A 16,195-nucleotide genomic window follows, 5' to 3' on the forward strand; every position below is an offset into this window, starting at 1 on the left:
GCACGAGATGACAGCTGGTTCCCTGATCCGCTGTCAAAAATAACAACTTTCCTACCTGACCCACCACAAATCATTCCCGCTAGCACTCCGGAAAATTCAGCCCATTATGATAATATTGTATTGGACAGTGACATTTGTCCCAAGCTCAGGAATCGGATGAAATGGTGAATACTGTGTAAAATTGAATGAGAGGAAGTGAACGAGGATCAAAGATGAAAAAGGGAAATTACACCACCAAATGGGAATGATTATAAAATCATTTTTCTAAGGGTTAGGTGAATGGGAATAAATCTCCTGGGTGCAATTCACCAAAAAATGTCAACCTGTTATTAATGTACATTCTTGTGGAAGTCAGGAAGGTGTAGTTAAGAGTAGTAAATCGATAGCTTTCTCTCGGAGATGTTTGTGTCATTGCCCATACTGAACTATAGAAAACTGCATTTGATAGCCTGGCCACTACCCGAGACGTCGGGACCATGCAGGGGGAGTTGAGCAAAGTTCTCCAGACACCCCACGATCTTTTGATAAGATCATCTGAAAGCCCAAGAATGGCTTGTATCAGATGTGACGTGTTGCATGATATTGGGATACCGGTGTGTATGTGCAAATGTAAATGATACGTGTGAAGTAACTAGCATGTGGGAATGTATATTGAATTTACACTGAAGAACGGGCCTCAGACATGCTCAGTTATCGACAACAGCACAACATGAAATGGTTAATGTGGCTCAAGAGAGTGAGACAACTTTTTAAATCATCAAGGCACTGACACATGCTCCATAGAGAAACCGACTTTGAAATAATCCAGATAGAGTTAAACACACTGCTACCTATCAGAGGGATTAAAATTAAAAATAAAGAGAGTGCTGTTCAAGTTGGGATTTCCTTACAGTTGGAATGGTCGTCAGTTTCAAGGCCTCCACTATCTGCTGAATAAAGAAAGCTTGTAGGGAGGCTAAAAACGAAAAATAAGGGCGGCCAAGGCCTGTCTCTGTCTGGACAAGAGGGCCATGGTTGTATATAAATCAGCTACATGCTGAAGGTGGGAGACAAGCAAGCCATACCTTACAGGTTCCAGAACAAAACATGGATCCAAGTGAGAAGCGACCTCCAAGAGGAAGCAGAGGACCTCAAAAGGGTTAGATTTAGAATCAGTGATAAACCGAGGTATAGCCTCTCAAAAGCATAATTTCGGTGGTATCGGGAAATAACTCCAAGGTGGGCTCCCTGGGAAGATTGGGAGTCCTGTATGTGGGAGACCAGGAAGTCGTCCCTGAACCAGGTGGGATGGGACACACCCTGACCCTAAACATTAAATTGGTCACGGAATTAATAGGGTTCAGTTAAAATCTTAGTATCACACTAGGACAAAAAGTAATTCAAGAACATTGTAAAAGTCTTCAATACAAACTTAAAAGGTAATGACAGCAGGTTATTTAAGAATAAAAATATGACAGTATCCTATACAAACCCAACACTGCCCACAAACCAGAGGAGGGAATCAGTCAGAATAGGAACAAACAGGACCTTTCAGGAATCCATGGAAGTATTCTGGGGGTGGGCTCTGGAGCAGACCTTTGGAATTGAGGAAGTTCGAAGAAATCAGGCCAAGTTTAATAGGGAAAAAGGAATGAAGCAGATAAACCCATGATTGATGGGAAGGAATTAGCTATAGAAGGGTTTTTACTGCATGATATCGCTGATAACTTAAAAGAGATACAGAAAGAGTTTGAGGTGTTTGGGAGGGAAGGCGATCTGGCACTTGTTCAGATGCCGAGAGAACTGGTTTATGGACTGACAGGAGGGGTGATACCTGTCTTGGGCAATAGCGCATCGAGCGCCCGTTTTACACCCTACCTGGTTTTCTAACCCCCATTGCCGCCCAAGACAAATTTCACCCCGAAATATAATTATTTTCAGAATGGGACGTGCTTCTTGGAGTCAAAGTTCCTGCAGGGCCCATAAGGTGGAGATAGACAGATTTTTGAACGATAAGGGAGTCGAGGGTTATGGGGAGCGGGCAGGGAAGTGGAGTTGAGGCCAGGATCAGATCAGCCATGATCTTATTGAATGGTGGAGCAGGCTCGAGGGGCCGAATGGCCGACACCTGCTCCTATTTCTTATGTTCTTATGTAAACTGAGATGAAATGGTAAGATGATATTATGGGCGTGTGTAACTGGACACAAGGAAGTGTATAAGGCAGGGAAATTGCACTGTCTGAGGGCCAGCATCATCGCCCCAGGAGATTACGGATAACACGGACGACAATAATTTTATGATGACCCGGCCCGAGAATTCAGGGAAAAGGATGTGTTTGTTTTTATTAATTCACTCTCAGGGTGAGGCAAGGCCAGCATGCAATGCCCATCCCTAGTTACCCTGAACTGAACGGTTTCCTCGGCCGCTTCAGAGGATGGTTAAGAGTCAACCACGTTGGTTGTGGGACTGGAGTCACATATAGACCAGACTGGGTAAGGACGGCAGGTTTTCTTCCCTAAAGGACATTAGTGAACCAGTTTTTATGACAATCTGACAGCTTCATGGTCACTGTTTACTGATGGCAGCTTTTAAATTTCTAAATTTCTTTAAACTGAATTCAAAATGGCAAATTGCAATGGTGGGATTTTGAACGCAGCTTCTGTGGACTCAGTAGTCAATGCCCCTGGTTTGCTAGTCCAGTAACATAACCACTACACTACCATACCCCTTCTAGTATCAGAGCACCTGCGGGGAACATAAATCACCTGGGTGCGACCTGCAAAAGTTCCCAATAGACAATCTGACAAGTCGCACCCAGGTAATTTATGTTCCTCGTAGGTACTCTGACAAAAGATACCAATACACAATCTGGCGGTGGTTACTCCTCGCACGAGTAAAGATAAAATGGGTAGTTCTTCCAAAGACAGGAAAGAAAAGCCCAGTACGATAGCAAAATACTGCGGATGTTGGAAATCCGAAATAACAACAGGAAATGCTGGAAAAACTCAGCAGGCCAGGGCAACGTCCGTGGAGCGAGAAATAAAGTCAAAGTTTCAGGTCGAAACCCTTCGTCAGGACTGAAGAAACACAGGAAATGAAACATATTAAAAGGCCAGTTTGGGGGCTGGGAAATGGGGATGAAAAAACAAAAGAAAAGTGAAGAGACATTAAGAGGTATTCAAAACGAGACAAGATGGTGATAGGACAAGGAAAGAGACAAAAGACGTCCAGAGAGTGTTCCGGATCTGGTGGGGAAAGGAAGTGCGGCCATGTTTAATCAAAGGATTGTTTCCTCTTTGAGGTGACTGTGTTTAATGGGAAGAATGTGTTCGACAGCCTGGCCACTGTCTGTAACATCAGATCCTGATCAAACACCTCCACACACCAGAGTTGTTGATGTACGGCCTGGAGGACGAGGAATGGGCTCATCCCGGATATTTCGTGCCGCGTGGGTCATTGGAGTTGGTCCCAGAATCTGGCACCTTGGACACATCTGGATATCTAGCTCTTCAATCTGAAACTATCCACCAAAAAAAACAAGACTTTTGATAGCTGCGTGCTATTGTTTGCATGTTTTAATAAACATTGGGTCCATGAACATTACAGCATAAAATTCAGATATAGTTTATGTTTTGGTATATTTAAAATTGTGGCATCTTTCAGGGTCTCAGCCAGTAACATAAGGAGCACCATATCTTTCCATAACTGTTTAGATAAGAAAGAAAGAAAGAACTTGGACTTATATCACGTCTTTCATGACCTCAGGACGTCCCAAACCCGTTTACAGCCAATGAAGTACTTTTGATTTGAAGAAACGTGACAGTATAGAAAAAGTATCTCCAGTAACTGCTCTGCAGTGTAACAGTCTTGTGCTACCTTGGATTTCCAGTGGCTGCATCAAGTACTATTCACAGCAGATTCTTGGATCATTGATTCCATTGTTGAACTGTCCAATGTAAATAACTCAATCAAAACCGTCGCAGAGCGACTTGCAAATCAGGATGTGGAGGGAGGAGATTTTTTGTGGAATTTCAGTCCTATTCACATCGTAGCATTTTACACAATCAACTCAAAATCACCCATAATATAGTCAGCGACTGTATGTGGTTCAGAGGAGATTAATTCCATGATTTGGTCTCAGGACAATCAGGTTCGGAGATTAGCAAGGCCAATTGCCCAGGGTCACACCTCACGGTGGTTGGATACACTATTCTGAGATTGGACAGAGGAAATTCTGGAGTGAGACTAAGTGGTTGTAGAGAGGTCTACAGATTGGGCCCTTATTTCAGCTGAAGATGGTACAGTAACAGAAAGGCAGGCATAAAGGGAGTGAAAACTGGTTTAAAAATTTAGCTAAATAATTCGTAACTTAAAGCACTTATAGAATTCCAGGCAGCGGATATATTGCTTGATTTTTTATTCAATGATTCCTCTCTTAAAAGTGCCATTCTTATCCTAGAGGTCAGTGTGCCTGGGCCAACACAGAACCAATAGGGTCGACATCAGGTGCAGTAGGACTTGGCTGTCTCAAACCAAATCTTCTCTACTGCCTCTTTACCCAACCCCCAGAGCTGGTGTAAATGCTTCCAGCCCGTTCTTCCTGTGGTCAAAAGATACTCTTCGTTTTCTGGGTAAAGCAAAATATTATATCTTGCGAGAACCAGCGATTGGGAAAACCTGCAAAGAACCAGCAAAAACAAGGCATCTCGCTCCTCGGGGGCTAAAGGGGTCACACTCTCGAAGCCTGCGAGAATGTGGCCGCCAGCATTTATGGGATCCTTGCTCTCGAGCATCAAATACATTATGGATATGGCCACGTCATGTACACAATAATCGTAACTCATGTGACTGAAATCCAGTATACCAGAAATATCCAACTCCTGCTGTGGGCGAGTTGGGTTGGAGTGATCAGCTGAAGAATGAACGGGCTGCACCAGAATGTTGGTATGACTGAAGTCCCTGTGATTAATGCCTGTGAAAGACACAAGCATTGTAATGTTTTATCATCCATAACTAAAGACAACACTTAAATTATAACTTAATAAGAAGCTCTATTGAAAGTCTTGTTATGTAGCAGGTGCTTCTTAAAGCGTCACACTCGCTTCGTCGCAGCCTGGCAGTCGCACTTTACCGTATCGCCTGAATCAGTGTCAGCAACGCCACGGGAGGTCGGCTGGAAATATATTGAATCCTTTGGCCCTGCAATTCCAATGGGGAGCCGGGGCAGAGGTTACGTGGAAGCCCTGTACCGGAGGGGGAAGGGGAGGCAATTTGGGGCAAAAGCAAAATCTTCCCGGATTCTACCCTGTTTAAAATGGCCCGAATCCCAGGTGGAGGCAGCAGCAGCAACAACAACCTGCATTTATATAGCGCCATTAACGTAGTAAAACGCCCCAGGGCACTTCACAGGGGCATTATCATCGAAAATTTGACACCGAGCCACAGGAGGAGATATTAGGACAGTTGGTAAAATGCTTCTTCAGAGAGGTAGGTTTTAAGGAGCGACTTAAAGGAGGAGAGCGAGGTGGAGGTCTTGTGGTTTAGGGAGGAAGTTGCCGAGCTTAGTACCTAGACGGCTGAAGACAGGACCGGCAATGGTGGAGTGAAGGAAATTGGGGATGCATAAGAGGCCAGAATTGGAGGAATGCAGAGATCTCAAAGGGGGGTAGGGTATGAGGAGGTTATAGAGATAGGTAGAGGCGAGGCCATGGAGGGATATGAGCAGGTGAGTCTTAGTGTTAGTGCTGCGCCATCCCCCATGTCCATGGACAGTATCACGGGTATGTCTGGGGATGTTCCTGGGCTGCCTCTGGAGTTCCAACCAACATGGTCTCCTTAGGCTGAGAGCTGACATAGGTCCTGTCCTGGGTCTTCAAAAGGACCGAAAGGTACTAAAGTTCAAATTACTGGCCATTTCTCTCATACATGAATCTGATCATTTTTGGGCTGGCACCAGAAAAGCTGCAGTGAGCCTGTCACTCTGGTCTACCCATGCCTCCAGTCCAAGCTTAGTATCAGCCTCGGCTCAGTGGTCGAGCTCTTGTCTCTGACACACAAAGTCGTGGGTTCAAGTCCCACTCCAGAGACTTGAGCACATAATCTCGGCTGACACTCCCAGTGTAGTGCTGAGGGAGAGCTGCACTTTCAGATGTGACGTTAAACCGAGGCCCCATCTGCTTTCTCAGGTGGACGTAAAAGATCTATATCGAAGAAGAGCAGGGGAGTTCTCCCCGGTGTCCTGGCCAATATTTATCCCTCAATCAACATCACAAAAAAACAGATTATCTGGTCGTTATCACATTGCTGTTTGTGGGAGCTTGCTGTGCGCAAATTGTCTGCTGCGTTTCCCACATTACAACAGTGACTACACTTCAAAAAGTACTTCATTGGCTGTAAAGCGCTTTGAGATGACCTGAGGTCGTGACAGGCACTATAGAAATGCAAGTCTTTTTTTTGTTTTCTTTCTTTCTTTCTTTCTTTATTTCTCTCTTTCTCTCTCTCTCTCTTTCTTTCTTTCTTTCTCTCTTTCTTTCTTTCTCTCTTTCTCTCTCTTTTTCTTTCCTTCTCTTTCTTTCTCTCCTTTCTTCTCTTGCTTTCTCTCGGCCTCTCATGGAAAGTATTAAGATCTGTCGGGGTAGAAATGCATCTTGTGCGGCGGCCCAAAATGGACGTTATCGTTTCAGGCGCCCGTTGCACGTCCCGCCCGATATTCGATTCCATTGATTACAGTGGATCAGAATATCCAGCGGGCGTATAACTGACGGCCCACTGACACCGCCCGGTTAGCGCTACCGCCCAAGGTGACTCGCAACCCTGTAGGCTTCAGGGCCAAGGGAGGTGGGCACTTACTTTTACCAAACTTGCTGAGATTTGGAAGTATCTTTGCCTTGAATTGCTGAATGATTTGCTCCACAACTCGGCGATTGCTGCCCTCCTCCACTGCGTACAGGTACTTGTCCAGCATGTGAGTGTTTGAAAGATGCCAGAGGAAATCTTCTCGCTGCAGGCTCTTCAGGGTAGGATGCTGGAATTCCTAACAATTGGACAAATCCATTACTTTCACCCCACCAATATATCAATCGTGCTGTGTGGGATCAAAAACGCCTATGGATTTGTTGTGGAATTCTGTACAATTCAGCATCAATAGGTCCAAGTTTAGTTACTGATGAAGTTAATTTTTAACCCAGGAGACAGGAAACAATGAGGCTGGACCAAGATGGACACCTCCTTGCACTGTAGATAAAGGGAAAGCGGAGGTAAACTCAGTCTACACTGCCAGGGATTCGATACTGATGTTCCCCACCCAACATCAGCATGGAAAATTAATACTTACTATATGACATTAAACCACCAGGAATCAGACTCCATTCCCGACTGGAATCATCATCTATTGGGTGGTCCCTTCGCCCAATGAGCCACCATCTATTAGGTGGTTCATTTTCCCAATGGGCCATTGTGCATTGGGTAGTCCCTTCTCTCAATGTGCCACCATCTAATGGGTGGCCCCTTCTCCTACTGTGGCCATTGTGTATTGGGTGACCCCTTCTCCTAATGTGGCCATTGTGTATTGGGTGACTGTGGTAAACCACTGTTTGTATTCCTGTTTGTCCTGTTTGTATTCCACTGTGTACATGCCTGGACATGCCTCGGCTGACTCCTCCCACAGGTCCTAGTATAAAGGTGACTGCTCCCCAGCCCTTAGATCCTGGACCGGTCGACCACTCGAGGCAGACCTCCATTCTGTTGTTAATAAAAGCCTTTAGTTACTCTTCTAACTCTCAGTCTTTTATGAGTAATTGATAGCGCATCAATTTTATTAACAACATTTTTATAATGGAGAAGATCCTCACACCAGCATGCCTGGACTTAGATCATCGGGAGGCGGACTCATCCACCAAGTTTACTCACTGGCTTAAGTGTTTCGAAAAATTCCTGACCGCCTCCGAAGCAATCAAATCGGACGAGGACAAACTGGATGTCCTGACCTCCAAAGTGAACCACCGAGTGTACTCGGTCATCCAAGACGCGACCTCGTACGTGGATGCTATCAAGCTCCTCAAGGACCAGTACACGCGCCCAGTAAACGAAGTGTACGCCAGGCACCTCCTGGGGAGTCGTAAACAACAACCTGGGGAATCGACCGTGGAATACCTTCAGGCACTGTCTGTGCTTGGCCGGGCCTGTGGTTGTAAGGATGTAAAGGCCGCCGTGTACACAGAGGAACTTATCCGGGACGCTTTTGTAGCGGGCCACAGATCCAATTACACACGACAGCGACTGTTGGAGCAGAGTAACCTCGACCTCAACAAGGCCTCTGAACTCGCACTATCGTTGGATGCAGCCTACCAGGGCATGGATGCCTACTCCTCTGCACCGTGGACGCCGCGGGGAATGACAGCCTGGGACACGGTAGGACCGCCTCATAGTGCCGTGCCACCCCAGCCACACCCCAACAACGGCCCAACTACCGCAGCAGTGTCCCAAGGCCAGACAGCAGTGCCCCAAGGCCAGAAATGCTACTTCTGTGGCCAGGCAAAACACCCCAGAGCGCGCTGCCCGGCGAAAAACGCGATCTGCTCGGGCTGCGGGAAGAAGGGACACTACGCTAGCGTCTGCAGGGCCAAAGCCACCCCGAACCCCAGCAGCGCCGCGTGTGGGCCATGCGGGCCGCCATTTTGGACCTCCCCGGCCGTGTGCGAATCACCGGTACAGCAGCCATTTTGGACGCCTCCAGCCACATGGGGATCATGGACGCCGCCATCTTGGACAACAGCCGGGACGCAGCAGGCCCCCGACACCGCCTCATCTGATACCCGCAGCGACACACCGACCCCTACGCTGGCATCCGTTACACTGGACCAAGCGAGACCGCACCAACTGGCCAGTTCCACAATGGACATTAAGGTAAATGGTCACGATACAATCTGCCTTTTTGACTCTGGGAGCACGGAGAGCTTCATCCACCCCGACATGGTGCGGCGTTGCTCTCTCCCAGTCCTGCCTGCGCAACAGCGGATTTCTATGGCCTCCGAGTCCCAGTCGGCGGACATCGGCGGCTACTGCGTGGTGACACTCGTAGTAGACGGGACCGTGTACGATCATTTTAAACTTCTGGTCCTGCCTGACCTCTGCGCTGCCGTCCTGCTGGGGTTAGATTTTCAGTGCCACCTTAAAAGTGTTACGATGGCGTACGGTGGACCCCTACCCCCACTCACAGTCCGCAGCCAGCAGCTTTCAAATTGCCCGCCGCGCACCAGGTGCAACCTCTCCACACTCAGAGTCACCCCCCCACCACTGTTTGCTAACCTCACCCCTGACTGTAAGCCCATCGCCACAAAGAGCAGGCGATACAATGCCGGGGACAGGGTTTTCATTAAAACCAAAGTGGAGCGGCTCCTGAAAGAAGGGATTATTGAGGGCAGCACCAGCCCCTGGCGAGCCCAGGTTGTGGTCGTTAAGACCGGCGAGAAGCAGCGCCTGGTCATCGACTACAGCCAGACAATAAATCGCTACACCCTGCTGGACGCCTACCCACTCCCCCGTATAGCTGATATGGTCAACCAGATCGCGCAGTACCGCGTCTTCTCGACCATTGACCTGAAATCAGCGTACCACCAGCTCCCCATCCACCCTGAGGACCGCCAGTACACTGCCTTTGAGGCAAACGGCCGCCTCTATCACTTCCTTAGGGTTCCCTTTGGCGTCACCAACGGGGTCTCCATCTTCCAAAGGGAGATGGACCGGATGGTAGATCAAAATGCGTTGCAGGCCACTTTCCCATATCTGGACAATGTGACCATCTGCGGCCGTGACTTGCAGGACCATGACGCAAACCTCGAAAAATTCCTCCGCACCGCCCAACTCCTAAACCTGACATATAACAAGGAGAAGTGCATATTCCGCACAAACCGCCTCGCCATCCTTGGCTGTGTTGTGGAACACGGAGTCATCGGCCCCGACCCCGACCGGATGCGTCCCCTTATGGAACTTCCACTGCCCCACTGCCTCAAGGCCCTGAAGAGGTGCCTAGGGTTTTTCTCCTATTACGCCCAGTGGGTCCCCTACTATGCGGACAAGGCCCGTCCGCTGATCAAGTCCACCTCTTTTCCCTTGACGGCAGAGGCCCGCTTAGCCTTCCACCGTATCAAGGAGGACATTGCCAAAGCCACCATGCACGCAGTGGACGAATCCATCCCCTTTCAGGTGGAAAGCGACGCGTCCGACTTTGCCCTGGCCGCTACCCTCAATCAGGCGGGGAGACCCGTGGCCTTCTTTTCACGAACCCTCCAAGGCCCGGAGACCAGACACTCCGCTGTTGAGAAGGAGGCCCAGGCGATTGTGGAGGCTGTGCGTCATTGGAGGCACTACCTGGCCGGAAAACGATTTACCCTGCTCACTGACCAGCGTTCAGTTGCTTTTATGTTTAACAACAAGCAGAGGGGCAAAATCAAAAATGACAAGATCTTGAGGTGGAGAATCGAACTTTCCACCTACAACTACGAGATCTTGTACCGGCCCGGGAAGCTAAATGAACCCCCGGATGCGCTATCGCGTGGCACCTGCGCCAGCGCGCAGATCGATAGACTACGGGTCCTCCACAATGACCTCTGCCACCCGGGGGTCACCAGGTTCTTCCACCTCATCAAGGCCTGCAACCTGCCTTACTCTATTGAGGAGGTCAGGACCATGACCAGGAACTGCCAAGTCTGCGCTGAGTGCAAACCACACTTTTATAGACCAGACAGGGCCCACCTGATAAAAGCCACTCGCCCCTTCGAGCGCCTGAGCGTTGATTTTAAAGGGCCTCTCCCCTCCTCCGACCGCAATGTGTACTTCCTCAATATTATTGATGAGTACTCCCGTTTCCCGTTCGCCTTCCCCTGCCCGGACATGACCAGTGCCACGGTCATTAAATGTCTGAACAACCTCTTCACCCTGTTCGGCTTCCCCAGCTATATCCATAGCGACCGGGGCTCATCGTTTATGAGCGACGAACTCCGTCAGTACCTGCTAACTAGGGGTATTGCCACAAGCAGGACCACCAGTTACAACCCCCGGGGGAACGGACAGGTGGAAAGAGAAAATGCGACAGTTTGGAAGGCCGTCCTGCTAGCCTTAAAGTCTAGGGGCCTTCCAACCTCCCGCTGGCAGGATGTGCTCCCCGATGCGCTCTGCACTGCCACTAACGCCACCCCTCATGAGAAAATGTTTGTCTTCCCAAGGAAGTCCACATCAGGGACATCGCTACCGCCATGGCTGACGTCCCCAGGGCCGGTCCTACTGAGAAGACACGTGAGGACCCATAAAATGGACCCCCTGGTCGAGAGGGTCGACCTCCTCCACGCCAACCCCCAGTATGCTTACATCGCATACCCGGACGGGCGGGAGGACACAGTCTCCATAAGAGACCTTGCACCCTCGGGGACCACAGTAACCCACTACCCACTACCACCCCCCCCCACGATCCGATATCCAGCCCCAGCAGACGGCAGGCCTGGGCCCCGCGACCCGCTCGACATCTACGAGGACGACACGCCTGTGCCACAGCCTACGCTGGACTCGACGCCGGAAGCTTCACTACCCCTGCCGTCGCCACGCCAATCACAGCGGCAGACAAGACCTCCGGAGAGACTCCAATACACTAACTTTTAATACACTTCACCCCGCCGGACTCAATTTTAAACAAGGGGTGAATGTGGTAAACCACTGTTTGTATTCCTGTTTGTCCTGTTTGTATTCCACTGTGTACATGCCTGGACATGCCTCGGCTGACTCCTCCCACAGGTCCTAGTATAAAGGTGACTGCTCCCCAGCCCTTAGATCCTGGACCGGTCGACCACTCGAGGCAGACCTCCATTCTGTTGTTAATAAAAGCCTTTAGTTACTCTTCTAACTCTCAGTCTTTTATGAGTAATTGATAGCGCATCAGTGACCCCTTCTCCTAATGTGGCCATTGTGTATTGGGTGACCCCTTCTCCTAATGTGGCCATTTTGTATTGGGTGGCCCCTAATCCTACTGTGGCCATTGTGTATTGGGTGGCCCCTTCTCCTAATGTGGCCATTGTGTATTGGGTGGCCCCTAATCCTACTGTGGCCATTGTGTATTGGGTGGCCCCTAATCCTACTGTGGCCATTGTGTATTGGGTGACCCCTTCTCCTACTGTGGCCATTGTGTATTGGGTGACCCCTTCTCCTAATGTGGCCATTGTGTATTGGGTGACCCCTTCTCCTACTGTGGCCATTGTGTATTGGGTGACCCCTTCTCCTACTGTGGCCATTGTGTATTGGGTGACCCCTTCTCCTACTGTGGCCATTGTGTATTGGGTGACCCCTTCTCCTAATGTAGCCATTGTGTATTGGGTGGCCCCTAATCCTACTGTGGCCATTGTGTATTGGGTGACCCCTTCTCCTAATGTGGCCATTGTGTATTGGGTGGCCCCTAATCCTACTGTGGCCATTGTGTATTGGGTGGCCCCTAATCCTACTGTGGCCATTGTTTATTGGGTGGCCCCTTCTCCTGCTGTGGCCATTGTGTATTGGGTGGCCCCTACTCCTGCTGTGGCCATTGTGTATTGGGTGGCCCCTAATCCTACTGTGGCCATTGTGTATTGGGTGGCCCCTAATCCTACTATGGCCATTGTTTATTGGGTGGCCCCTTCTCCTGCTGTGGCCATTGTGTATTGGGTGGCCCCTACTCCTGCTGTGGCCATTGTGTATTGGGTGGCCCCTACTCCTGCTGTGGCCATTGTTTATTGGGTGGCCCCTTCTCCTGCTGTGGCCATTGTGTATTGGGTGGCCCCTACTCCTGCTGTGGCCATTGTGTATTGGGTAGCCCCTTCTCCTGCTGTGGCCATTGTGTATTGGGTGGCCCCTTCTCCTGCTGTGGCCATTGTGTATTGGGTGGCCCCTACTCCTGCTGTGGCCATTGTGTATTGGGTGGCCCCTAATCCTACTGTGGCCATTGTGTATTGGGTGGCCCCTAATCCTACTGTGGCCATTGTATATTGGGTGGCCCCTTCTCCTACTGTGGCCATTGTGTATTGGGTGGCCCCTTCTCCTGCTGTGGCCATTGTGTATTGGGTAGCCCCTTCTCCTGCTGTGGCCATTGTGTATTGGGTGGCACCTTCTCCTGCTGTGGCCATTGTGTATTGGGTGGCCCCTTCTCCTGCTGTGGCCATTGTGTATTGGGTGGCACCTTCTCCTGCTGTGGCCATTGTGTATTGGGTGGCCCCTTCTCCTGCTGTGGCCATAGTGTATTGGGTGGCCCCTAATCCTACTGTGGCCATTGTATATTGGGTGGCCCCTTCTCCTACTGTGGCCATTGTGTATTGGGTGGCCCCTACTCCTGCTGTGGCCATTGTGTATTGGGTGGCCCCTTCTCCTACTGTGGCCACTGTGTATCGGGTGAAACCTTCTCCCAATGGGCCAAGGAAGTTACACAGCACAATAAAAGAAGACACATCTTCCGTATTGCCCTGGATCTGGCTATAGTCACCAACCAGGACTCTGATTTAGAAGAAAACGGTGTATGTTTGGGACACCTGGACACTTTCCACATTTGTGTTTTTTAAACAAAAACCAGATAAATTTGTAATGACCAAAGCTTTCCAATATCCAGCTATTGGTGATATCAGACTTCCTGCAGTTTCATGCTTGGAATCACTCCTATGATGCCCACAGCCCATATATAATGAAGGAAGAAAGCTTTTTAAACAATCCCTTCATAATGTATTATGTGGTGTCAGGCTAAAGAAGCTCCAAAGCAAGTCTGATTTGTTACAATAGGAGGGGGTCTTTGATCTGCTCTAATTCTGCCCTCTTGAGGATCACTGATTATAATCGCTCAACCTTTGGTGGCCGTGCCTTCAGCTACCTAGGCCCTAAGCTCTGAAATTCCCTGCCTAAACCTCTCCGCCTCTCTACCTCTCTTTCGTCCTTTAAGATGCTCCTTAAAACCTACCTCTTTGACCAAGCTTTTGGTCACCTGCCCTAATTTCTCCTTATGTGGCTCGGTGTCAAATTTTTTGTCCTACAATACTCCTGTGAAGCGCCTTGGGGCGTTTTACTAGGTTAAAGGCACTATATAAATACAAATTGTTGTTGTTGAACTACACAAAGAGATTGATTTGCATCACAGTTTCCATGTGTGCCATGCACGGCCCTTTTAAAGGACAATTCTTGAGGCAGAGTACACTGACTTACTTCAAGAGCCTTTTTCATTTGAGCAAGAGTTCGGCCAGCTTTGTACAAGATCTGTGGGCCTGCGGGGATTTGGGCCAATGGAGTTCCAGGAAGGTAGATCAGTAACCGGACCATGTGGGCCTTATGGACTTCCCCGCAATCTGTAAAAGGTAGGAGCACAGCATTCTTGCTAAATTAGTTAGCTTAATCTTTCAGAAGCTAAACAATATCAATAGATACTGATTTCTAATTATTTATAGTGTGTACAAGGAATCATGCAAATATGGACATTTATTAAAAGGTTCAAACATTTAAAGGGGTGTGTAACTGGTCAACCATGACCTGAACCCAATGTACAGTAACCAATAAATGATACTCACCAATTGTCTCCAATGACATAATCTTGCCATCAATGGTTGGGATTACTGTGGGTGTAGGGAAACCTTTCTTGTTCAGAAACATCATGATTCGTGTTTGTACTTCAAGCAAATCAGCATCTTGGCTATTGGAAGTGTTCATCACTTTGAGGACATAGCTCTTACTGTGATCTCCGCTCCCCTGGGTCTCAGACACCAGGATGTGGAAGTTCTGGTCATCGTAACTGGGCAATGGTTGGACACTGGAGACCTTCAGACCGTTTGTGTGCAGTTTTGGTCGCCTTATCTGAGGAAGGATGTTCTTGCCATGGAGGGAGTGCAGCGAAGATTCACCAGACTGATACCTGGGATGGCAGGAATGACGTATGAGGAGAGATTGGGTCGATTGGGCTTATACTCACTGGAGTTTAGAAGAATGAGAGGGGATCTCATTGAAACTTATAAAATTCTAACAGGACTAGACAGACTAGATGCAGGAAGGATGTTCCCGATGGCAGGGGAGTCCAGAACCAGGGGTTAGAGTCTAAGGATAAGGGGTAAGCCATTTAGGACTGAGAAGAGGAGGAATTTCTTCACCCAGAGAGTGGTGAACCTGTGGAATTCTCTACCACACAAGGCAGTTGAGGTTAACTTATTAAATATATTCAAGAAGGAGTTAGATATATTTCTTAAGGCTAAAGGGATCAAGGGATATGGGGAGAAAGCAGGGACAGGGTACTGAATTTGGATGATCAGCCATGATCTCATTAAATGGCGGAACAGGCTTGAGGGGCCGAATGGCCTACTCCTGCTCCTATCTTCCATGTTTCTATGTTTCCCTCAGTCCTGCACAGGAGTGTCAGCCTGGATTATATGCTCAAGTCTCTGGAGTGGGATTTGAACCACAACCTTGTGACTCAGAGGCAAGGACGGTGACACAGAGCTCCTACCGATGTCATTTGTGACATAAGAGCCGTTTCGGTACTGTGGCAGGGTACAAAAACCTGATTGGAGGGATTCCAGGAAAGATGGGCACGGACTTGGGAGGCAACAGCACGTTCAAGGACTTTGGAGAGGAAAGGGAGGTTGGAGATGGGGCGGTAGTTTGCAAGGCCGGAGGGATCAAGGGTTGACTTTTTGAGGAAAGGGGTGATGACGGCTGATTTGAGTGAGAGGGGGACAGTACCTGAGGAGAGAGAACTATTAACAATATCAGCTAACATGGGATCCAGGAAGGGAAGTTGGGTGGTCAGCAGTTTAGTGGGAATAGGGTCAAGGGAGCAGGAGGTGGGTCTCATGGACAAGATGAGATCAGAGAAAGCATGAGGGGAGATAGGAGAGAAACTAAAGATGTGAGTTCAGAGCCAGGGCAGGGTCCTAGAGGAAGTTTGGCCCGGTGGGCTCGGGGAAGGGAGGGAAGCGGCAGGGGAAACTGATCAAATTGCCTCAATCTTAGTGACAAAGAAGTCCATGAGCTCTTCACACTTGTTGGAGGTGAGGGTGGAGGAGACAGGGGAGAGGGGTTTAAGAAAACGGCTTGCAGTAGTGAAATGAAGCCGGGGGTTATCTTTGCATTCCAGGATGACCCTGGAATAGTGAACAGTTTTGGCAGACGAGAGCAGGACCCGATAATGCTTTATGTGGTCCAGCCAGATGTGGCGGTGAATGGCTCAATCAG

General features: G+C 49.0%; 1 protein-coding gene across 1 annotated transcript; it reads right to left on the reverse strand.

Annotated features, from left to right (window-relative positions):
• Positions 1-3,385: 3,385 nt before the first annotated feature.
• LOC147097282 (hydroxylysine kinase-like) lies at positions 3,386-15,476 on the reverse strand. The gene is made up of 5 exons (XM_085971990.1): positions 15,468-15,476; positions 14,542-14,824; positions 14,183-14,322; positions 6,830-7,013; positions 3,386-4,952 (listed from the first exon to the last, which is right to left on the reverse strand). The coding sequence occupies exons 1-5, from the start codon at positions 15,474-15,476 to the stop codon at positions 4,483-4,485; spliced, it is 1,086 nt and encodes a 361-aa protein (XP_085828116.1). The 3' UTR covers positions 3,386-4,482.
• Between the last annotated feature and the right edge of the window lie 719 nt (positions 15,477-16,195).

This window comes from Somniosus microcephalus, chromosome 32 (genome assembly GCF_052327205.1).
Source record: "Somniosus microcephalus isolate GS21.2 chromosome 32, FLI_Smic_1.0, whole genome shotgun sequence".
Lineage (NCBI taxonomy): Eukaryota > Metazoa > Chordata > Chondrichthyes > Squaliformes > Somniosidae > Somniosus > Somniosus microcephalus.

What these genes read in the sequence shown, in the direction of transcription:
- LOC147097282 (XM_085971990.1), bottom strand. An exon ending in TATGTCATTGGAGACAATTG is followed by an intron (nt 14,323 to 14,541) that starts GTGAGTATCATT and finishes TACCTTTTACAG; the next exon opens with ATTGCGGGGAAGTCCATAAG. An exon ending in AAATGAAAAAGGCTCTTGAA is followed by an intron (nt 7,014 to 14,182) that starts GTAAGTCAGTGT and finishes TCCAATTGTTAG; the next exon opens with GAATTCCAGCATCCTACCCT.